Genomic DNA, 23,943 nt, shown 5'->3' with positions numbered 1-23,943 from the left:
ATAACATTCATAAACAGCAGACTGTCAGTGAGGATGGAAAACTGTTGAGGAGAACAGATGTGCTTTGATTTTTATCTAGAGAAGTCAAGATGAACAGAAGAAGACAACACTCCCAGATTAAACATACGGGTGTATCGTCTCCTTCCAACCAAACATAAAAAATTTTCTAGTTCTCTCCATAATCTCAGTTTGAATGGACTCCCTGCAAAGCCTCCCAAACCTACATTAGGAAAAAAAAAAAAAAGGACTTAACGATAATAGACCCCAGAAATCATAATTCTGGTTTATTTGATCACTTCCAGGGCTGGAACTTACCCGCCCAGGCTACTGGCTTATGCCCATAATTGTGCTTCTGGGAGATTGCAGTTACATTAATCTTCCTGGAGATTACATCTCCCAGTAGCATCCCTAAATGTCTCTAAAAGAAAATTTCAAGCCAGTCTCCCTCTGCCTTTTCATTTTTAGAGGGTAACCGTGTTGGGTAATTTCACTACCAAAAGCAGCTAAAAGCAACAGCTTTATACCAAAAGAGCTTGCAAACACCGAAAGCATCTGTTCCATCCTAACATAGTGACTGGGAAGGCTTCAGAATTGGGTCAGGATTTTTTTTTTTGTCGTTCTCCTCACTACCTTCTCCTGACAGCTTCTGCCATCAGAAATGATTCATATGCTGATTGTACAGAAATGTACCATAAGGAGATGTAAACAAATACAGCAAAGCAAGGAGGGGAGCCAGAGAGATGGAATCTAATAAGTAAATAGATTTTAAAAATCCGCTTCTCTGACTCTCACCCTCGGCAGGCAGAGCCACAACTTCCCCCGGCGACCGGCAAAGCACCGGCACTTCCCCCGTCAGCACCACCGAGAGCGCCCTCCGCAGCGCCCGGCGCGGCGGGCGGGCACCGGGGGCTCCGACCCGCGCCCCGTCCCCGGCGCGGAGCCCTCCTCGGGGCCGGCCCCGCAGCGCCCCGGCCGTGCCGCAGCGCCGGGACAAGTTCGGCAGGGGCGGCCAGGAAGCAGTGCATTTACAGCTGCGGGCTGCGCCCGGGGGTGCGCAGGGCTCCGGGGCGAGGAGCCGAAGGTCCGTGAGCCGCGGGAGGAGGGGGGCGCGGAGGGAAGGCAGTGGGGGAGAGAGAGGGAGGAGTGGGGGGCGAGGGGCACTTTGCCCCTTACCTGGCCAAAGACCGAGCTGAGCATGGGGTGCAGCTGCTGGATGAGGGGATCTGCTTCCTCCGACCGATCGCTGCCGCTGGACTTGGTGGAGCACTTGCTGCTGGATTTGGACAGAGGTGAAGCGCCTTCCGAGAGCTTCAGGGACTCTCTGCTGGACCTCTGCTTGTGACTGAAGAAAAAGTCCTCCTCTGCCTCCTCCCCATCCCTGTCTGAGAGCTGATGCTGGTCCTGGGGGTGACCGTGGCTGGCGTGCGGCGGGAGGTGGTGGTGCTGCCTGGGTGTCCGCACTGGTTCCTTGCCACTGCCTCTCCTTGGACCTCCTTCCGCCGGCTCGGGCTGGCTCTCCCCCCGTCCATGTGACAGCTTCCCTGCGCCCCTCGCTCCGTCCTCCCGGGCGCCCGGGTGGCAGAGCGGCCTGCGGGCACTGGGCTCCCCGGGGAGCGGCTCCTGGCTCGGCTCCCTCCCCGTCTGCCCGCCTTGTCCTTTGCCGTCCCGGACGCGGCTGCCGCGGGGCTGGGGTTGGCCGCCCGCTGCCCGCCGGCTCCCCGCCGCCTTCAGCAGCGAAGTGCGGGACTCGCTCTTCGCCATGGAGGAGCCGCTCATCGCGGGGCCGCTAGAGCCGCATCCCCGGCCGGGCGGAGCGCTGCCGCTGCGGGCACGGCTGCGGCGCGCCGCTCACGGCATGTCCTGCGGAGACCCGCTTAAATCCCGCACCGCGGCCCATGTGACAGCGCAGACAAAGGCCGCGGCAGGGGCGCTCCGGCGGGGGCTGGCGGGCACCGTCCCCCCCTCCGCCGGGGCTCCCCCCGCGCCGCCGCCGCCTCTCCAGGTGAGCCGGGGCCTCCCCCCGCCGGGGCCGGCTCGGGCCGGGGCGCGCCGCAGGCGAAGCGGCGCCGCCGAGGGGTGCGGGCGGCGGCGGGCGGCGCTCCCGCAGCGCGGCGGGCGGGCAGGGCCCGGCGGCCCCGGGCACGGCGGGGAGGGGGAGCGGCGGGGCCGCAGCCCCCCGGAGCGGCGGCGGGCGGGAGCCGCGGGACCATCGCCCCCGGCGGCGGCGCGGACGGGGAGGTTGGGGGCGGCGTCCCGGGGGCGACGGTGTGGGAGGCCTGACCCCCGAGGCTCCCGCAGCTCCCAGGGCAGAGCCGGGGAGGGGAGCACCTGCCCCGCGGGGTGCCCCACCTGCCCCAGGTGTGCCCCTCGGGTGGTTCCTCTGCGCCGGCACCGGTGGCCAGCACGCTGTGGGGGTCGTGGCCCACCCGACTGCTCCACCTGGATGTTCAGCCTACCGACACGGGACCGCGGTGACACTGGCCCTATAGGTCAGCACTTGTAGGTCTCATCACTATAACTGAAAGGATTCAAACTCGATGCAGATTTCCCAAAGTTCAGAAGAGGAGGTTGGGTACTTGGCCACTGCCTGCCTGACATAGCCCACGGGGGAAGTCTTGACCCAGCCTTTGAAATGGACACAGAGGCTTTGTTAGGGCACATCATAAAAGGATATAAAATTGAAGGAGCTTGTACCTAAAAACCTGGTTACTTAACATCTTTGTAATCAAACACAGGTAATTAAGTGGCACCATGTGGTTCAATAACAATGTTCTGTTTAAAACCAGAAAAAGATAATGGCATCAAATCAGACATATGTTTCCAATGAGGAAAGGACCCGGTTGCTTCTTGCTCATCCCCAGACAGTTATTGTGCCTCACTGCCAGACTTGGATACCTCAGCAGTTTATCTACCCAGAAAGATGAAGGTGTGATTATCACATAATAAGCTTACTCATGCTCGCTCTGCTCTTGCTGGCACATGCACAGCAGTTACTATGCAATGACAGTCTTCTCTGCAACAACCCAAGTGCAACTTCTCTTCAGCCTGGGGTCCCATTGCAGCCAGTGCTGCTGTGCCCCCACCACTACAGCCACGTGTGCTGGTCGGGGCAAAGCTGCCATGGAAAGAGAGTTATGCTGCGGCCCTGGCTCGGTGTGCTCTGTCCCCTCACCTGTGCTATCAGCACAGGATGTGCAGCAATTCCTGCACAAGGTGCCCTCCATCCACCCTCAGGATGACAGAGAGGAGAAGAGAATGGCCCCTTTGCCCCTTCCCTGCTTTGGAGCTTGGCAGCAGCTGTCGTGGTGGCTAAATGGGCTGTTGAAGGGGTTCATGGCAGGGACGTTTGTCAAGCACCAATTTTCCATTCAAACCTGCAGTGTCATTTCAGTTCCTAATTATAGCCAAGGTACTTTTTGGGGTTTTGTTGTGGGCTGTTTTTTACTTTAGAACAGGCTGCTCCTGTTTGATATTAGCAATGCAGAATCACTACTCATGGCTGGATGAACACAAGCCCTGGCTTTCCCTACTGCACCTGCTTGCTGAAGCCATGGCTCCTACATTGGTCCTTCTGCCAGGAAGCTCAGAGGTAGCAGGAGGCTGAAATGAACAGTTCCCAATAGCTCTCTGTCTTGGGAAGTTAATTCCATCAGGATGTAACATTGCTTGTAGAGGAGCTGCTGATTTTGGAGTTGCAGCTGGTGCTGACAAGGCATTGCTGTGAGGAAGTCCACACAGATAAGATGTTTGTCTAGTCTGACTAACACTGCCCTCACCCTCCTTGGGGTCTTTTGAGCTATTCCTGAGGACTGTAGTGACACTGCTGCCTACAGGTGGGTTGTAGCTCCATGCCTCAATCAACTGAGCGCTGCAGAATTTGGAGCATATGCCTCATTAGTGAGAAGGGACTCACTAGTGCAGGTGTGATTCATCACTTTGGAGAGCACGTCAGGGATCAGGGCATGAAACGGCTTGACTAACAGAGGTAATAACAGGGCAGGCAGGGGCCATGTTACAGAACCGAGCAACAAAACAGCAGCAGCAGCTGAAAGAACTGTGTAGTGGGACAGAGTGAGAGCACAAAGCAGAAACCTGGCTGTCCACAACACCTGTATCTGGGTTTCAGCTGGGAACAAACTCATGCTGTTCAGAGAATCTGGATTATATCCTTCTCACAAATTCCTTTTGGAGGTTCTTCGTGTATGTCTTTTTCTAGACAAATTAGTCTTGGGATCACAGTGGCTGCGTGGCATCCACTGCATACTAAAGAGCTATTCTGGAGCCAAATGCCAGGGAACAACAGTGCCCGGCTGCAGAGAGAAGCACATAATTCCAGCACGGCTGAGCAGCGAGATGTGCGGGGACATCTCTCCAGAGAGAGCGTGGCTCCTCTTCCATCTGGCAGCACAAAAGAGGACAGGCCTGAATCCTCAAGACACGAAGATTATATTATGTAACGTGCACGCTCGCTGCTTCCTGAGACAGAGCTGAGTTAAACTACCCGTGTGATTCAGTCCGAGGCCAAGCCAGAGGGGAGCTGCATTTCCCTCCCTGAACCTGGGGGATTCTGGAGCAAGTGAGTAGCCTGAGGCTGGCGGGGGAAGGTAGATCCAATTCCAGCGTGCAATGACAAACACGGCACTGCCTGCAAGTGTAAAATCGTGGCTTTCCGTAAGAGTGCTTATCAAAAAGCATGCCCACGAGCAAATGCATGAGTGTTTTCGGGGGAAGGGTTTGGTCAATTCTTTTTGGCTTCACTTGTGTAGAGGAAATTTTTGACAAAAATGGGAATACTGTTCAAACAAACAGAGGCTGAATTGCCTGCACTGAACTCAGGAGACTGTATTTCCATTTCAGTTTAAAGGCCTTGAAAAGGAGTTTGAGAGTGAAACGCTCATAAAATAAAAAGTCTCCAGTAAGCTGTTGATAGGGAGGCACAAAGTGTCTCTGATGTTTTGCAGCAGTTCTCTTGGTACTAGTTTCTTAGTCTTTATTATTTCTCTCACCTGCATTTGCAAGGACATAATCATCTTGGGCAGGTATAATACCATACAAACAATTTGCCAAAGCAAATGAAAGTCAAGGCTGGACTGGGCTGAGAATCAGGATACCAATCAGGAATCTGTCCTGTAGCACAAGATGGACTGCCTAGCCCTCATTTATAGGCCTTTTCCTGTACTATTTCTCCATTGCTTTTAAAGGGTTTCAGAAACACATCATGTTTCAATAGTCATATAGATGCCAAGTGTTGGTCTTCTAGCATATTGTATTTGGACAGGCGTGTGTCTCCTCCAGAGGAAGCAAAAGCACTGGCAGCTGGAAATTCTGTTTATTTGAAGACTTGGTATTGCTCTTCAAGTTTTACTCCACAGGAGAGGAATAATCCTGACAGTATTACAAAGGCATTATTGTTCCAGCTGTAATCCCTGTGCTCAAATCCACCCTGGTTACTTCCATCCTGATTGCAAACAGAGAACTTCCCTTTGTATTTGTCAGGACGTGGCAGATGGATTGGAAGTCACTGTTTTCAATGGTCAAATAGCATTGAAGGTGGAAAGACTGCAGTGTGATCCTGTAATAAGCCTACAGGAATGGGAAAGGAGGATGAAGGGCAGTAGAACAAAAACAACAGTCCATGAGAGAAATGGATGAACGACAGGAAAAACACAGTTGTGGAGAAGCCAGATGACAGAGTGGTAAGGGGGAGAAGAAATGTGTAAGGAAAAGGGTGAAGCTCCCTACACATTATAATGTACATACACAGGACTGGTCAGAGGGCCAGGCTGTGCCAGCAAAGATGGCAGAGGGAAAAACAGGTAAGTGCCATCATCAGTGTGGAGGAAGGGAATTGTTTCCAAAGGGAAGTGACAAACTCTTTCACTGTGATGCTCTGTGAGGGCACAGACCTGGGCTTGACTCTACAGCTCCAAGTTGTTGGCACATGAGAGGCCAGTCAGAGCAGAGATGATGCCCCAACCCTTTCTTAGCTTGTTAAACCAAATAACATGAAACAAGATATAACAGAAACTCTGCTCTCAGTGGCACAGATAGGACTGAGCTCCCTCAGCAACCACGTGTGGCCTAACTTTAGCCAGACTCCTATGAAGAGACCCAACCTTCCCTTCTCCAGGCATGTAACAGAAGTAAATAATTTTCCTAGAATTACTCCTCGCCCTGCCTCCTTCCCACACACCCCTTCTGAGTCTCAGTCTCGGTTCACACAGCTAAGAATGCAATTAATTAAGCTGATACAGCTGGCTCAGCTTTGCAGTTGCAGAGCCCACGGCTGGCAAATGTCACCCCTTTCATATCAGACATCTCTGTTGCCAAACTCCAATCAACTTCACAGTCACATCTCTGTAGAAGGCACTGCTGTGCAAGTGGAGGTGAACCACAAGGCAGGCAGGAAGAACGTTAAAGGGGAGGTCTGAGTACAGGTTCTAGGGAAAAAAACCCCAAACCTCTGAAAATCGCTGAAGCAAAACTGATGTGGTTTTAACAGTGACAGTCATCTTTCTCTCCATTTGACACAGTCTTGAGGCATAAAATGAAAATGTGCCAAACAGTAAATAGCAAAGGACCGCTCATTTGGTCAGCTTGTCTTTGGCTTACATTGAGATCACTAATTAATATACAAGGGAGAAAATTAAATCACTTCACAATTTTCCACTTTCAGATGACCTGAACTCTCCTTTGTAAGACCAAAGCTTTTCACAAGCCCATGCAGATGTTTTACAAGCACAATAAACTGCATATGTGATGGAGTCATCTCTTTCTGAAATGTGATCTGGACCACAGGATTATGGCTGCTTTTCAGAGAGACAGGTGGACTCTTCAGCTGCATTAAAAAGGATCCCTGATTATCAGGTAAAAAGCCTGCATTTTTTTTCTGACTGAGAACATTTAATCTTTGCTAGTTAAAAAAAAAAAAAAAAAAGGGATTATTTATCAACTGCCTAAAGAATTAGTTCAGGGAATGGATGGGAAAGAGAGCAGCACTGAAGGCCAGTTTGGGTTGGAAGTGGTTTGGGGACAAGGCTAAATAAATTGTTATTGCTTGCTCATTGCCTGGCAGCCTGATTTCCAGCCAGTCTCCTGGCAAAGAAAACCTCTTGTATTTATTTTGGGAGAGGGTTATTTTCCAATGGGAGGAGTATTGAGGTGTATCAAGATTATCATACATCAGCCCTCATATTTTATTCTGTCACCGTTGATGCACTTGGGAAATCAGAATAAAAGTAGCTGCTGCTTTCATCCTTTGACCCTTTCACTGCCACCAACTAAAATATGAGCTACTGTCATGAAGCAACTCAGTTATACAACATAAACTCAGTTATACAACATAAACTCAGTTATACAACGGGCGAGAGTATGAAACAACTACAGTGAGTTGAAATTCATTTGGGATCAGCTGGAGTGAATCACTCATTATCTCCAGGGCAGTCGTTCTCTCTCCATAGAGCTGCTCTCTCTCAAATATTTTATTTAATGAACACTGATACTGGTACATAACCAGCACGGCTCTGGTAGAACACAGCTCCAGGGAGAGACAGGGTTTGCACATATGGCTTGTAACCAGAAAGGAAGCTGTATGAGTTACAAAAAATGGTCAGGTTTCTATCAGCAGCCAGTAGTCCCTTTTGGACGAAAAATTACAGCCCTGGGATGCCAGTGGAGGAAGGACACCTTGTTCAAGCAGCAGCTGAAGCAGCTCCTGTGCAAACATGCCCACCTCCCTGCTGAGCCAGCAGGCTCACGGGGAGAGAGGGGCAAGATGCTGCTACCAGTGCCACTGGCACAAGAAACTAGACAAAGGCACTGAGAATTCCTCATCTTGGAGATCTAATTAGGTTTTTTCCCAAGAATTTAATAAAAGACCTGATGTCCTGAACAAAGTTACAACTTAGTTAGTAACACTGCCTAAATTACCTTTCAAGTTCAGATGAAGTAATTTGTCGGCTGTACAAATAAGTTAGTTGTGAAATGCTTGTAGCCTCATTTCTTCAAAGGGGTGTTACGTTTTGGTAGAGGATCTCACACCATCTCATTAGTACAATTATCAAGTGACATTGAATAATGCAAGTTTTTAGTAATTTCCAAGGAATCCCAGTAAACATCTAGCGAAGCATTTCTATTTCATATTTACTTCTACCTTGTGCAGTACAAAGATCAGCTTTGCAGTTTTTGGGCAGGCAGCATACACTGGTGTGTGAGCAGGGAACTGGTGTCAAAGGCGAGTTAATGACCACCCTGACTGCCTGTGATTTTGTTTGATCACAAATGATAACTTCTGATATCTTCCCCCCAGTGAAGAGTTCCTACAGGGATTTCAGCCTTACTGCCCTATGCCTTAGTTCCTTCCATGTGAAGCACAGACAGTAACACCTGCTTCCCAAAGGGGTTCTCAGGTCTTAGGATTTAAGAACTTCTGTTCAGATGCAAAGGAGAAAGTGTTGTGAGCTTATAAAAATCGTTTAACACAGCATGTACAGAAGCTGGAGGAAACAGAAATGTGCTTTTGGATGTGATTTCTAAATGCAAACTGTGGACATGTGCTGTTATGTCCCTTGTCTTTTGAGGTGGGATTTCAGGAGATGTTTATATTTGCTGCCTGAAGCCCAAGTTCACATCTCTCCTTTATCTGCTTATTAATAACATCAGACTGTATTAAAACTGTGTGTTTCCTGCATTAGTTGACTGCGAAGGCTCTCAGTTTACACTTTGGTCTTTGTTCAGTCTGAACAATATGTACCTGAGCTGAATCAATCCCCTGAAAAAATTCTCCTTAAGACAAGTAAACATGAAGGTTCATTCTAAACATACCAGTTTGTTAGTTTGAAGGTTCACTCCTAGTCTTCACCAAAATAAATAAAAATTGGGAAGAGCTGGCAACTGCTTGAAATAGATGAATCAGTGTAAGAGGAAAAGGAGTGATCATCTGCAATGAATTAAAATCTTAAGAGCCATAATTCAAAAAGGGTTATTATTGATTAGGAAGAACACCTGTCCTTTCTTCCTTTCCAGTGACTTTCTGGGATATCCACCTTGAGGAAAGGAGTAGTTCCCAGTTTTCAGGTGCTCTCATCTATTTACCCAGCTGACAAAAACCTCATGCATAGTAAGATCTTATCAACACTGGCACTTTATGAAATACCTTAATTACCTCAATTTCCTACGGCTTCTTTCACTTTTCAGATGATTTAGAGCTGCAAACAAGGCTCCCAGAAGACTGTATAGAGACTGTGCTCATGACACCACTTAAATAAGAACATGACAGCAAGTCATACTCTTTCTAATAATATCAAATATTTAAAAATATACATTGACTGAGCTTAGACATTTGAAAGGTATTGTTAATTTCTAATGGGTTTGTGCATTAAAGGCGTGAGGACTAATGACAGACTAGGCAGATCAAACAGAGGTTTCTCCTGAGACTCCAGCTCTGAAGGACTCAAATGTGGATAAGACTGTTATGTAAGACAGGCTTTTGGATATCACTGAAGTGCTTTACAATTAAGATTGAATATTAATAAAAGACTTAAACTGAAAACCTCCAGCTATTAGAAGGATTAGGACTTTGCAGTGGGCTAGGGGAATACATACAATGTCAAAGCCATTTTCTTGGCTGTGATCAAAGGCAGAAAAGGCTGTGGCAGAAACAGCATCTTGGAGGAAGGGGAACAGAGCTTCAGCATCACATAATATTAATTAACAATAATATTATTAACAATGTAATATAACAATAGTAGCAGTAATAATAATAATAGCAGCAACAACTCATGCAGAGACTGCAATCCATAGCAGCAAAAGAAAAATTCTAGGGGTGCAGCTAGAGACTCTCAGGCTCAGCAATGTGCCTTTTACAGCAGGTGTCCTCACACCAGGGAAAAGGCATCTGCTCATTTACCCCCCTGCGGCTGTCCCGGCTTTCCTGGGAAGAGCGTGTGAGAACAGGACTCACACGGTGCTTTTGTCATTCAGCGGCAATGTCGGCTCCTTCCACCAGAGCACCGGACAAGAGGAATTAGCACGGATCTTTACAGGGCTCAATGCCACGCAAACCAACTGGGCTTTATTAGATTTATTTTCCGGAGACTGATTTTTTTCTTCCAAAAACAATCTCTCAAGGAAGTGCCCTAAAGGGTGTTTCCTTCGAGTGCCCGGGTCATTTCCCTGTGATGGGATTCCCATGGGAACAATTGCTCCAATAGTTTCATTGTGTTCTACAGAAACTTCAGTTTGTCATACACTGTCATCACGCAAATAGTACTGGCTGCATTTTGAATATACTTCTTACTTACAAGGTCTCCTCCTCTTGGAAAAACCCGGGGACTCACTCCCCTCGCCCATGTGCCATTCCCAGACTGTGCCATCTGCTGCAGGGACTGTGCCTGGAGTGTGTTCCCTCCCAGGCCACAGCCCTGGCTACTGGAACTGTTCAGTTGCCCAGGCTCAGGAACAGGGACAAGGCAAAAGCCTTCACTGGGTTAAGCAGAGACAGCTGGAAATGCGTCATTAATAAGGAATAACTTTGAAAGCAGTTTGGGTGCAGAGGGATTAAAGAGTGCCATATGGTATCAGGAATAAAAAGATGCCAAGGAGTGTAACTTCAGTAGAAAAGAAGAAGCTACCAAGATGCCCAGAAGAACCGAAAGTCTGGAAATACAGAAGGCAATTGGGAAAATATAAATTGCATGTGTACGTGCTAGAAATCCGTGTTTATCTAAAAACCATGTATGCCAGTAAAAAGGAAGACAATCAAAAGCTTTATTTTCCTTAATACTCAATTTTGATGCATTTGAAATGTTTAAGAGGTTTCAGTCAATTCTGGCAGTGAAAACTCCTTAGAAATCCGTATGCATTATGAGATATTGCACTTCACATAAAAATAAAATGTAAAGATTTATGTTCTTTAGGCAAATGCAAAAAAAAAAAAAAGGAAAGTGGACCTGAAGAAATGCATGTGGCTGACTGATTCTGACCTTTTCAAAGCTTACTAAGGGATGTCTCTCCCGAGATTTTTTAAGAAAATTCAGATTAAGGTCTGTCCTCTTAATAGGGAATTGGTTTTCCCTCAAAATTTTCAAGGCTGATGGAAGGTCAAAGAACCAACCCCTGGCAATCATCCAGTCCAGAATTAAGTTCAAGTCAGATCTAAACACAATGAAAACACAAAATACACCGTACAAGAGATTCTGAGAGATATAAGCACATTTAGCTCAAAGATCAAACCATGGAGAATCACATGTGCTCTATGACAACCAGGATGGACCGAGAAAATACTTGGCATATGGAAGAAGATGTGAGAAATGTCCTGGGTCAGCTTTGCACATTTTGCAAGCAGCAGCAGAGCTGCTGCACGACACAGACAATGCCATTGCAGTGCCACCTCCAGTGAACTGTTCATGAGGGAAAGCTCAGTGTTGCAGTGGGAAATGAATACAATGTCAGCTTGAAAGGAAATGAAACATTTATTAAATTGGACAATGGCACACGAGGACCATGCTAGACACAGTCTTGTGTGCAATTAAAAAAATAAACCACAGAGAGCAAGGGATATCCAGGTAAAATGCAGAGATTACACTGATAAGCTTGTCACCATTAAAGGATTATAGAGAGTAGATATATGAGTAAATAGGATCCCGAAAAACAATTAAGGGTAGTGGCTGAGAGTATTGTTTACGGTGCCAAAGGCACAGCAAGCGCTAGACTTGAGCAAATGGCAGCACATTTAGGAAGGCTGGTACAACACAGAGTGCTGAGAAAAGCTTGATGCTGTTTTTCCAGCTGAAAGACACCAGCCATCTCTCTAAGACTTTCCAGTGAAGGAAAGGCTTATTGGGCTCAGAGTCACCAACTAAAAGAGACAACAAGTGGCAGGAAGAACACAACATGCTGCTTTCTCAGTGGTGCTGACACTGTATTCTGTCACTAGGAATAACTTCCAGTCTCCGTTAACCTCACCCCAACAATGTGGTGGAAACCAGTATTAAAATAATGTATCATTTTTTGGCAAATCCTGTCGATAAAACTGGTGCAGTCATATGCTAATATGTATTTAACATCAGATAATTTGATCTGCAGCAAGTAAATCCAATGGGTATCCAGCTGGATTCACAGCTCACGCCTTTGCAAAAGGAACACTGGTGACTTAGGAAAATGTTCAACCAAAATATTAATAAACATTATTAATACCACAGAAGCAATCCAGAACATTAGCTGAAACGAGAGTATTTAAAAACCACATTTTCCAAATATTTGTCTACTTCCCTTCTCTGGTGGCAAAGGACAAGGCTAATTAATCAGCTACATCTGCAGTAAAATCTCCACATTTTCCAGCGGAAAGACAAGATGGAAATTTAAGAACTCCTTTTTTTTTGCTCACAATTAGTTCAACTTCTTATTGATCCTTTGCAAACTGTCAATTAGATTTATTTATTTTTTATAGTCTAAAGATATGTAAAAGGAGAGTTGCCTGTACCACTGCTGTAACAATTAGCTGAAGCTTTCAGGTCAGTGGTATCTATTGGTTCATAAATTAGTGTCCTCTGCTACCAAACAAACTTTGCATCATTTTATTAATGAAGTTCCAAAGTTCATTAACACTTCAATTTACTGTCCCTGGCTTGAAACTTTGAAGTTTATTGATGAAGTTAAAATAAAAATACAATTACATGCAAGAACATATTAACTAGATAAATAATTCCTGAAATGCTATTACCATATTTACAACTAAAACTTCAATGTATACTTTATGCATGATTTTGAGTATTTATAATGCAAGTTAATAGTCTCTGATGCAACATATTAGAAAACCACACTAATAAAACAGGGCTTCTCCACTGTAGACAATGTATTTAACAAAATAAAAAATGAGAATTAGAATACTTATACTGAAAAAACCCTGAAGTTAGAGGAACGGGGGTTGTGAAGTAACATAAAGAGATAGATTAAATGAAACAGACAAGTTACACCCTGTAGTCCCCAGATCCACCAGCTTCACAAACATGACACAACACACATTTATGATGATCAATAGCTCTAAACAAATATTCACAGGAGGCTGTGGACATGGGAGGTTGTCTTCGAAGACAGGCATATGCTGAAGAGGAACACAGAACACATTTCCAAGTTCAGGAACAAGATTTTTGCCTTGCCTGACAAAGTGACAGCTTGGGAGCTGTTATAATAAATTGAAATAACTTAATCTAGATATGGTATCACCAAGTGGGCTTAGCACACCCTAACAACAGTAGTCTCATATGTTGAGAGACATCATCAACTTTATTCTACACTCTAAATCCTTCAGAGAATGAGGATCTTTAGCATTTATTAGTTATAAGTCCTTATTAGAGCTGTGTGTCATAGAATAATTGCTTTGTTAATTTGGATGATGATGCTGATCTGGCTTGGATGGAAGGGTGAGATATTGAGCATTTTAATAGTGTTTAGCCTCCCAGACACAAGAACTCTGTGGAAGAAGCCCAGCAGAGAGACATGGTGGTTGAGCAGCTGAAATTCTGACTGATTACTGAGTGTTATGCAAGAAGACTCCCCGCACAGTTCCCTACAGTGATTTCTGCTGGCGGGAGAGGCTGGAAATGGTAATAAAAAGCAACACTTGTCCATTACAATGGCAGTAGGGTGAATTGTATGCATGTTCAAACAAGATGTCAATGCTAAACACTGATTACCCAGACAATGCTTCAGTCACCAACCCCATCTCTCAGCCTGTGGTGGTCTCACTCCCAGCAAGAGCAGGGGAGTATCAAAGTTTTCCCACAGTTATTTCCCCCAGTCTAGTGCTATTCCTGGAAGCACAGTATGGTCATATTATTTGAATCCCCACTTGCATCAGAAACACTGATCTGGAACATTGCATCCTGTACCCCTTGGAACAGCAAATGTTTTACAGGCCCTCCTGTGACCCAGGAGCCAGGAGGACAGCATGGGGGGAATCATCAGCAAGAAAGCCCTAAATGAAGAAATGAAATAGGTCTCCCTTGGAGAGGAGGCTTACTGGAGTGTAACGAAAACAAGCCCCATCCCTCCTCCCCTGTGCACACATACACACACCCTGGAGGCTTTTGCAAAGCCACAGGAACGGAAATAATTTTGTTTGAATCCATCAAGCATTAAAATCCGTTCGCTGAGGGATTGAAGTGAAAAATGAGCCGGAGACAGGAATTAGAAGCTCACCGCCTGGGCTGTCAAAAGGGATTTTCCCCAGATAGAAAACAAGCAATTGGAAATGCAGGGAAGTAAATCCTTTCAGTCTCTGACATGTATGCACTCTCTTGGTTTCCCCTCCCAACCCTCTTGGTTCTGAGTTCACGAAGTCAAACCTGGACAAATCTCCTTGTGTGCTCTCTGGCCATATTGCCCATCCTTGGGATCCCCTTCCAGGGGTCTGCTCAGGAATGTTGCAAGCCTCAGGCAAAGGGGAGGTGGTGAGACATCCAGGGCAGCCAGCTGCACTTCCATACACTGTACTCATGGTGCCTGAGGTGCCAAGGGATAAACCAACAGCTCTAAGAACCATTTTATCTACTGTTTAAAATTTGCTGAAGAAAGAGACAAGGAGCAAAGTTGACATTCAAGTTATAATCGCTTATAAGTTACAAGCACATTTTAGTTTACCACTCAAAACCCCCCCAAATGCTACACCTCATGTCCCTGAAATATGGTCTCTTTCTCTCAAGACCAACACAAATATCTCTGCACCAGCTACATTTTGTTGATGTTTCAGAGGTTTATTTGCAACCATAAAAGCCAGATGTCTGTTTTTCCCAAATCAAAACAGAGATTCAGGAAAACGATGTGGCAGATAGGAAGAGTTTGGGCTACTGTGCAGAGGCAACCTCAGATTATGAGGTATGTGCCACATTCACATATCTCTGCAGTCTTAGAGCTGGACTTGAAGAAATAAATTATCATTGAAGCACTGGTTTATGCAGGGTAGACCTCCCCTTTAGCTGGTTGCCAAAACTGAAGTCAAGAGTTATTTATAGTACAGCTTCTGTATGAAGACAATAAACACAATGCACTGTAAATAGGCCAATATAGCTCTGGGTCCATAGCACAGGGATGTAGGACAGCCAAAAGAGAGATCCCCAAAGAAACCCACAGATCTACTAAATGGCCTTAACACCGAGTCTTTACACTCATCAAACCATGCACCAGCCACACACTGCTGAGCCAATTGCCTACTGAATGAAGAAGGGAGAGGAAGAAAGAAGTAATGAGAAGAAAAAGAGAAGATGAAGGGCTAGATATGCAGCATTTAAGCTATGGGAAGAAGCAACAGAGTGACAGGAGCCAAGGAGCCATCTAACCACAGCCCAGCTCCAGACACACAAATTGGTTTAAGAATAGGACAGAGGTAGAACAAGAACAAGGTAAACATTCATGCCACAGGATCCCTGGTGCCTCATGGCTTTGAATTCAAAAGCCAGTTAAGAGAACAAACTCGAAGAAGTTTTTAATACAACAGAAAACTCAACTTTTATGTGTGCTAACATGCTTCAAGATAAAGTCTACAGTTACCTAGATACAATGACGTGTGTTTGTAGTAAATATTTTCTTTAACACATGCTGTCCTCTACTGTTGTGTAAAACACTTTCCTATTGTACTGTGACTCTCTCTGGTAATAGTCCTACCACTTAGGTGGTGTTTCATTGCTGTAGATCACACTGTGCTTAACCCAGGGGGTATCATTATCTCTGTTTCACATGTGGAGTCATGGAAGCACCTCAAGATGAAATGAATCCACGGCAAGATCAGAAAACTAACTACAGTTTTACAGTGGCAGCTTGTATAGAAGAGAAACCTCAGGAGGTTTAAATGGGATTTGCTGGCAGCATAAAGACTGTTTGAAAACACCCAGGGAAAGAGCTCAGGATAAACACAGAGACAAAGAAAAGATAAAGGTGATAATGCCATGGCCAGGGGTCAGAAAGAATCAGCAAGTGTCAGCATAGCAGCTACACTAGAAAGAGTTTGTGTTTTGTTCACACTGATGATATTCACAGTTGTCTCCCTGCTCTTTGAGGAGCTGATGAGTTATCAGCAGAATCTTACACCAGGACCAGGGCAGCCTTACAGCTGGACAAAAGACTTGGAAAAGATGCTGGCTGAAGTCAGCTGGTGGCTGTGTGGCTCTAGGAACAATACTGAGGTGGGAGCTGATCTGTATCTGGGAAGTCTTATGTTCCATCCCCATTCCTGTCCCCCTCCTGCTGAAGATGCTGCTGCACTGAACCTGAAAGGTCTGGTTATAAATAGCTTCTCCCTGCAGCTCCTCAATGAGCCACTGAGGCGGAATGAGTCATCTCTGCCAGCTCCGTGGCCCCCCCAAAATGCCTGCGTCAGGTTGGGAGCGTGGCTGCCAAACAGTGGCACACACTGTTCCCTCTCAAAGGGCAGTGGCCTTGGGGGACAGGGACACTAAACAATCCAGCTCTGCCCATTACTCATAAGCACCCAAAAGTCACATCACTTTGTGAACAATGTAAAATCTGTCAAGAAGGCTTAGAAATCTATGCTGGCACTTCAACCCTTTGTCCACACCACTTTGCTCACCACCCTGGTGTTCAGCTGGAGCTTCTAACCCAGTACTTGGTTTGTCATGGAAATGATTGAGCAGATCTCGGGGACTGAACCTCTCACTTTGCTTACAAAGAACTTCTCCTTACCAAGATGTGGTGACGCTGTTCAGCGAACGGGCACAGCAACAAGCAGGTGAGCTGCCAAAGCCTCACCCCTGGGCCAGGTGTGCTACCAGGCACATCTCTGTATTTCCTATGATGAAATAACATGAGAATTTTAACAAGAAAATCAGATTTGCTTGTTTCATTGTGAGAGACGTTCACCTAGCTGATAGACAGCTCTATCTCTTTTAGTGCTGTTGCAGGAAAGCAATTCCTTGGTTCCTTGGTGTGATTTCCTGAACTTGCATAGGACACCAGGTAAGAAGAGTAAAGAAATTCTAGCAATTATTTGTTCATATTGACTTTATTCAGAGGCAAATGGAACTCTCCTGAGACATGTCCTTTCTCAAACCCAAGACAATAAAGATAGACATTTAATGAATTTTAGGATAAACACCACTATAAGTAAGTAAAGCACAAGTTCTAGCCAAGAAAATCATACCAATTTGCTGTGATTATCAGAGACTGAAGGAGTTGGGTGTGAGTACTTATGGTGGGAGAAATAATTTAAACCAATACTGGGTTAAAAGGAAGGAAAAGAATATCAGGTAGGGAAGAAAATACAAAGTCAAGATCAAAGGAGAACACAAGCAGGGTCTGGAAGCCAGTTATTACTGTTCTTAAACTAAATAAAACACACAGAACAAAGCAGAAAGCAAGATTTGGAGACAGGACATGAGGAAATCTCCTGGTGCTACATTTCCTTCACGTGGAAAGTTTAAGATAATGTGATCCAAGTGATTCTGGTATGTTTTCCATAAACTAAGTTTAATGGCTGTGTCCTGTGGCTCACTTGAGCATTGTGTGAGAATTCAAGCTCTGGACAACAGGACAGGCAATCAAGACTATCACACATTTCAGGTGAAGTCAAACCTGTGCAAGCAGAATCTTGAAAAACAAAACTCACAAATAGCTGTTATTTGAACTGAAGACCAGCAAGGTTGATGATGCTGATCCACACAAACAGAATACACAGAACAATATATTTCAGTTCCCTCTGTTTGCCAGCTGGTGCTGACAAGGCAAATGTAAGGCAAATATTCCCCAGCTCTGTGGCCACTGTGGTGCTGCCAGTGGTGCCCAGCCCTGCCCCGTGTGACGGCAGGGGGGGTGTTTGCTCTCAGGTCATGATGCAAACGATGACAAAGCTTGGCAGACTTTCTGCTACCAGCTGAGGTGATACACTGTTGTCTTGAGGGAGGCAGAAGATGATGCATGATGCTTTACATGAGCTGCTTCTTCATTTTCCCTCCAGTTTTTAATTCATCATCAAACCAATAAGGTACATTGTGTTAAAAGTTAAAGACTTTGTTCTGATAGAGTTTTAAAACAGACTTACTTCAGAATTTTTTAAGTCCATCATGTGCAACCTCATCTTTTCTATATTCATGTCTGGGAATATTTTATCTTCGGTGACTTTTTTCTAAACAGAAGGGACCTACTCCATAGAAGAACCTAAACCTTGAAAAGACCTCTGTCATGCTTTCTACCACCTTCTCAGCACTTAGAAGGTTATTTATTGGCACTCATAAAAGGACAATTCTCCTTTCTGCTACCACCTGTAACCTGCCTTCCCCTTCCTCATTATTACCCTTTCTGTGTCTCCTAACAAGGATACAAAGAATAATCTCTGTTTTCTCTTACAGTGTTCCCGTATCAGTGAGTAACAACATGAATCTCACCTCCCCACTTTTCCCTGTGCAGAAGGAACAGGCTCCTCAGCGTCTTTTCTCTCACCCATTAGAAGAGATCCAGCTGCATTGCTATTGATCCCTACACTCCTTAGCCTCTCTGTGGAATCCAGCCTTTACAAAGGCTGTGCAACTGCAGGTTAATTGTGTCTCAAGGGTGTATCTGGGCTGTGCCCAAGTGCTGCCCCCAGCTCTGTGTTGTGCGATGGCTGAGAAAGAAAATCACAGAGGTCAAAGCCCTTGGTAACATTGTCAAAGCCCTGCCTTCCCTTCATGATGGGAGAAGGACAGAACAGGTAAACTCCTGAAGTTTCATGACTTTCTTGGCATTCTAGAATTCTTTTATTCTCACTAATAAGTGTTATTTATCAATTCAGAAACTTAACACTTTGAGGTCAGTGCAGGTTATTTTATCCATTGCTGTAGTCCTGTTACTTGCCACTTGGATGCAGAGACAGCAGCCAGTACAAGATACAGGACATAGAGAAATGTCTCAATACACAGGAAAGCAAATTCCTTGCTCGTTTGCGAAGTACAATTGCAATTACGTCAAGAGATATGTCCAGTGTACCCAGAGGGAGTCCTAATAATGCAAGGGAATGCCAATGGCAAAGCCCACAGTGACAGTTCCAAAACTAAGAGAGTGGTGGTTGTCATACTTAAGAACAATACGGGGTTTTTTTTATGAGCAACAAAATAGTTTAAAAAAAGAAAATGAGGTATACATGAGGCAAGAGCCTTAGTGAGGGCTGAGGTCCTAATGGGAGCAAGGAAAATGCTGATGAAATACAATTTCTTGCTTTAAATATTTGTAAACAAAGATCCCAAAATAGCCTTTCAGAAATGAAGAAAAAAAATCCTGATAAAACAATTCCACCAACAGGTGTCCAAATTGTCCCAAGACTGTAAGCAATCCTCTGGTGCCACACACAGCAAACTTGGAAATTAAAGATATTGAAACCAGTGGGAATGCAATAGCTACTGCTAAGAAAGGATGAGAATTTTCACAGAGAAGCTGCTACTACCTGGAAAGGGCTGCCATTTACAACCATCAAACAAGAAATGAGAGGGAAAGCATCCCCAAAAGTGGTTCCTTCTGTTGAAATGGTGTTTGCAGGATCCTGTCTACATCCTTTCTCACCTGAGACCAGATATCTCTCCAACATCCAGGTTTGTTTCATCCTCATCGATGTCCTTCTTTGGCTGCTCTGAACATGGGGAATTCCAGCTCCTAAAGACAAAAGTGAAGGAGCAATTAGCCCAAATACATTGGTGGGTTCTGTCTTTTAGACTAGGATTATTCAAAGTATTATGTACATTCCTTAGAAAAGCAGGCCTTTTTAAGGCCCAGGAGGCTTTCTGCCAAACTCCCCAGAAATTTATACAGACCTTCCTTAAATATCCCAAGGGAGGATGTTTTATGTTATCTCTCAGCTTGTGTAGCTTCCAACAAGGAGCAGGGCATACGAAGCGAACAGAGATAATCAGGTGTTTTTCATTGGCCACATCCCCTTGCAATACACAAAAATTCAGCTGGTCAAGTTCCAAATTGAACCCTGCGCTTGAAAACTGACCAAGGAAGTATTTAAACTGAAAACTTCAAGGAACAGAGGAAGCAGTTAAAAAAAAACCAAATTAGCTCGAATCAGGTTCAGGTAAGAATAATGCAGGACTCCTAATTCGACCCTAATTTCGTTCCTTCATTCTTTAACCATCATATTTTTAATCCTTTCTGATCCACTGGATCAACTTTGTTTTCCCCTCTGCCTATTCTTCTGCATTAAGCACAGATGCAGTAATTATGCAGCGAGATTTTTCTTAAACTGAAAAATGGGATGATTAAATTGTGTGTATGAAGAGAAGAAAAATGATCCCAATGGAACTAAAAAAGTTAAGCACAGGTAAAAGCTGCCAGTGCCCAATGGCACATCCAGTCCCTTGGCCATGCTGTTGGCCAAGGCTGGGGTGCTCTGTCATCCATCTCAGCTCCAGCAGGATTTCAGATAGTGACAGGGACACAAGCATTTATATCTGCTGTCATTGTTGCTTGGCAGTAAAAATATATTCCTCTTAGGCTGTCCAGACATTTCAGTTTCTCTTAGGACCCAGTTTGAAAAAAACAAAAAATGAAAGAAACTGATTATTCCACTGTGGATAGGAATATGGAGGAGGTCACCATATGCGTAGGATAAATATCCTCCTGTTGCAAATTTGTATCAGTCAGTCACCATCATCTGCTCTGTGGGATAAAAATGTCTCAGATATTCTGCACTCAAACATCAGAATTGCCCATCTCATTTACGGTGCTTACTGCTGTTCAGCAGGATCAGCCATGAAGATTAAGGTGATTTTTTTGCTCAGCCAATTGCCCTTTCCTTCCTTTTCTTTTTTTATTTTCATTGAACCTTCACCTCTCCCTTTCCCCAATGTCTCTGAAGAGACAAGGACAAAGTCAGGAGATTTGCAAAGGAACTGATTGTGCTCATATAGAAAATCAGATCATTCTGCAGAACTTTCAGCAGATCCTCTCCAATACTGCTCTTATACCTGTCTTTCATTGATTTTGTTATACAGTATCAAAAGGACACTGTAGACTCACATCTGAATGTAGTGCCAGTGCACTGAACAAAAAGTCACTCTGTCCCAAGGGAGAGGAAAAGGAATGGGCAAAGAGGAGCAAAGAGAGAAAGGGAGAGCAGCACAGGGAAGAAAAGAAAGGCCAAGCAATAGCTGGAAAGAACAAATCCTTTCTTTTTGCTCTGTGCACCTTCTTTCTTTCCCACACTCAAGTCCCCCCTGTCCCCTTTCCTGGCTCCTGGGATAATGTGGTCTGCAGTCTGATGGCTTTAAACTGAAACCCAGTCCAAACCTGACTTTTCAGTTTCTAGAGCTCTGGAAGGGCACAGGCAGGAGGTAAGAGCATCCCTGAGGAAGCTCCTCCGGCAGAGCTGCTGCAGCAGCAAAGCTATTAATAAATGTTTGCAATCTTTTAATCGCTCTTCTAAATTGCCATCGTGTTCCTGCAAACCCCATAGTGTGTCAGTGCAGCTGCCTCCTCCCGCCTGCCTCCCCGTGTTCGTGCATGTGAGTGAGGGGGAACATCAGGAACATGCTCAGATCCGAGGGCTGCTGCAGCCTTAGAGGGAAATGATTTTGACAAGTGACTTTTTAAATCTTCCTTATTCCAGAGGAAGCGGCCCTATTACTTGCATTTATAAACCATATTTTCACCTGGTTCGCCTTCTCCAGCAAATCCCGCCTGCTCGATCAAGACACTAAACTTTTTTTCATTAAAATATCACATCTGATCTGTCATGGCTTGGGACCTGCCACCCGAGAGGCCACGTCTCTTGTGATGTGATAGCACTGCAGGCACAGTCACCTAGCAGTCACTCTGGCTTAGACAAAGACATTCCCAGCCACAGAACGTTTCTGTCCACTTTATGAGACCCACTATGGAGCTGACAGTCACCAGGGGTACAACACAAACATATATTGCTTTTCAGGCGTTTCTAAAGGGTCAAGTAGTCAGGACATAAGTGGACTGGAAAGCTGTGATCCTATTTAAGGCAAGAGATAACATTTCAGGATGAAAAGGATTAATACTTTCAAATAAATTGTCTATTTGCCTCTTTATGTTTCTAAAGTGTATCCATTATTGTCCAAACTAGGATATTACAGACAAAGCCACCTTCTAACGTCATGGTGGAGATCAGCTTAATCCTTTCTCTGTTCCCTCCCCCAGCTCAAACTCTCATCTTCATCCTAATTATAATAGCATTTGAAATTATCATGGTTTAAAAAAAGATGCCAGCTTATATAATATTCTTATTGCTTATTAATGATTTCAGAAGGGAGAGCAAGTTGCCTTGCATTCTGGGAATTATGCAAACCAGGGCTGAGCCATACCTTGTTGGACTCCACCAGTTTCTTATTTGGAAGCCTGATGCGTGAGGATTACCGTGTAATAACAGATGTTAAGGCTTTTAGTGAATGACAGGCCTGCTGCACACACCAGAACAAGAAGACATGACAGGCGTCACATTTCACAGTGATTAGCCTGGGGCACTTTTCAGAGGCTGAAGACTCGAGGCGAAGTGACTTTAACGGCCCAGCGAGTGTGATAATCCCCCAGCACAGCCCGAAGAGTTTGACTGCTGTTCAGGATGGGAGCTTATGAACAGTGATACAGAAAACAGCAGACTGGATATCAGGGACACGGTTACACGGCACTGACAGCCACAAAGACAGTCTGCTGGGATAGGAAGTTATTAAGTCCATTACTTAATCTAAAGTTGCTTATACCCTGTCCTCAAGACATCACCTCCTCCATGCAGCTGTAACGTGTGAGAGGCACTAAAGAACTGAACTGGAGATTTAGTACAAGTCCTTCAGCTTCCTGTGCTTGTCACTGTGGTGAACATGGGGTGGAGTAGGAGGGAACGTGAATGGGAGCAGGAGCTCTGTATCCATGTTATAAACTGCTGCAGTTTTATTAAAAAACGAGCTTCAATATGAGATGATATCATCCGTCTCTGATACTAAGAGACTATTAAAAGACAAATGAAGTCGCTTGCCCCCACGCTTACAGAGAAATACCTGCACCCCGCAAGTCCCCAAAATAAAAGAGCTCAGTATGTATAATTTAAGTTAATTAATTAAATAAAATTATTTTTAAATTATTTTGTTAATGTCTGTGATCTGAGTCACAGATGCTGATTTTACAATACTGGATAACATTATAATAACAGAGAAATAACAGAGAGTACATATGCTTTTTCAAGCAATAAGTTTATCTATGTAGCAATATACATTAAAATATTGAGAGCTGAAGTTGAATGTATGTTTTAGAGGAATCTAATAAACACTCAAAATCATCACTTCTTGCTTTTTAAAAATCCCACATCTAACAAAAAATAACTGTATCATTATTGATTGAATAGCTGTCCCTCTGTGTGCCACAAACAAAGCTGAGGGAGCTGTGGTTTGGCCAAGCGGTTGGGGTGGGGACAGGGAAGGAGAGGTGGAACAAGTTAGAGGAACCAATCCATCTCCTGGAGACAAACTATTACACATAGAAAATTTCCCATGCCAGCATATCTAGAGATAAATGGGGACACCAAATGTGGTGTCCCCTGCCAGCCCTGTCATTCCATCAGTGGTGCCCCACTCTGGCATTTACCCTGGGAATGGTGGCCCTCAGGCTCCTACAGGATGAAAATCTTGCTACCTCTACACATCCTACACAGAGAAAAAAACCCGCACACTTAACTGGCTCCAGCTTAGTTTCTTGACCTGCAAGCAGGTTCTGGTTTTAAGCTACGCACAGTCCACACCACCAATCCCTGATGTGTCTCACATTCTGTCCTTACACCATGTCCCTTGCTGGCTAGAAAAGTGGTACTTGGCTTGGCACAGACACATGGGCAGCCCGGGGTGCTGACATACAACAAGCATATGCTGAAATGTGGGGAAAAGTGAGCTCCCTCAGGAAAGATGGAAAATGAAACCAGATGCCACCAATACTGAGAGAGAGAAGAAA

At 45.0% G+C, this 23,943-nt stretch overlaps 1 protein-coding gene and 1 long non-coding RNA gene across 9 annotated transcripts in view; one reads left to right on the top strand and one right to left on the bottom strand.

The window, feature by feature from the left end:
* LOC113984311 (calcium-binding protein 1) overlaps window positions 1-23,943 on the bottom strand; it is a 72,493-nt gene that overhangs the window by 42,167 nt on the left and 6,383 nt on the right. For 4 of the 5 annotated variants that reach the window (XM_039384126.1, XM_039384127.1, XM_027714231.2 and 1 more), the window contains exon 1: window positions 1,174-2,028. In XM_039384126.1, coding sequence (XP_039240060.1) covers window positions 1,174-1,776 — 603 coding nt within the window. In that variant the 5' untranslated portion in view covers window positions 1,777-2,028. Of the gene's footprint in view, window positions 1-1,173; window positions 2,029-19,542; window positions 19,633-23,943 lie in introns of those variants that run through there. The other variant, XM_039384128.1, reaches the window with a different exon arrangement.
* LOC113984312 lies at window positions 1,900-22,924 on the top strand. 4 transcript variants are annotated; one of them, XR_005564587.1, is made up of 5 exons: window positions 1,900-2,002; window positions 6,677-6,867; window positions 16,903-16,968; window positions 18,357-18,697; window positions 19,285-22,924. It is a non-coding gene; the product is annotated as an uncharacterized LOC113984312 (long non-coding RNA). The 4 variants fall into 4 exon arrangements; XR_003539452.2 differs by having other exon boundaries at window positions 18,357-22,924; XR_005564588.1 differs by lacking the exon at window positions 1,900-2,002 and adding an exon at window positions 2,304-4,576 and having other exon boundaries at window positions 18,357-22,924.

This window comes from Pipra filicauda, unplaced genomic scaffold (assembly GCF_003945595.2).
Source record: "Pipra filicauda isolate LSUMZ 115617 unplaced genomic scaffold, ASM394559v2 scaffold33_size4404698_pilon, whole genome shotgun sequence".
Lineage (NCBI taxonomy): Eukaryota > Metazoa > Chordata > Aves > Passeriformes > Pipridae > Pipra > Pipra filicauda.
Note: the sequence above shows the minus strand (reverse complement) of the source record. Positions and strands in the feature narration are given on the sequence as shown.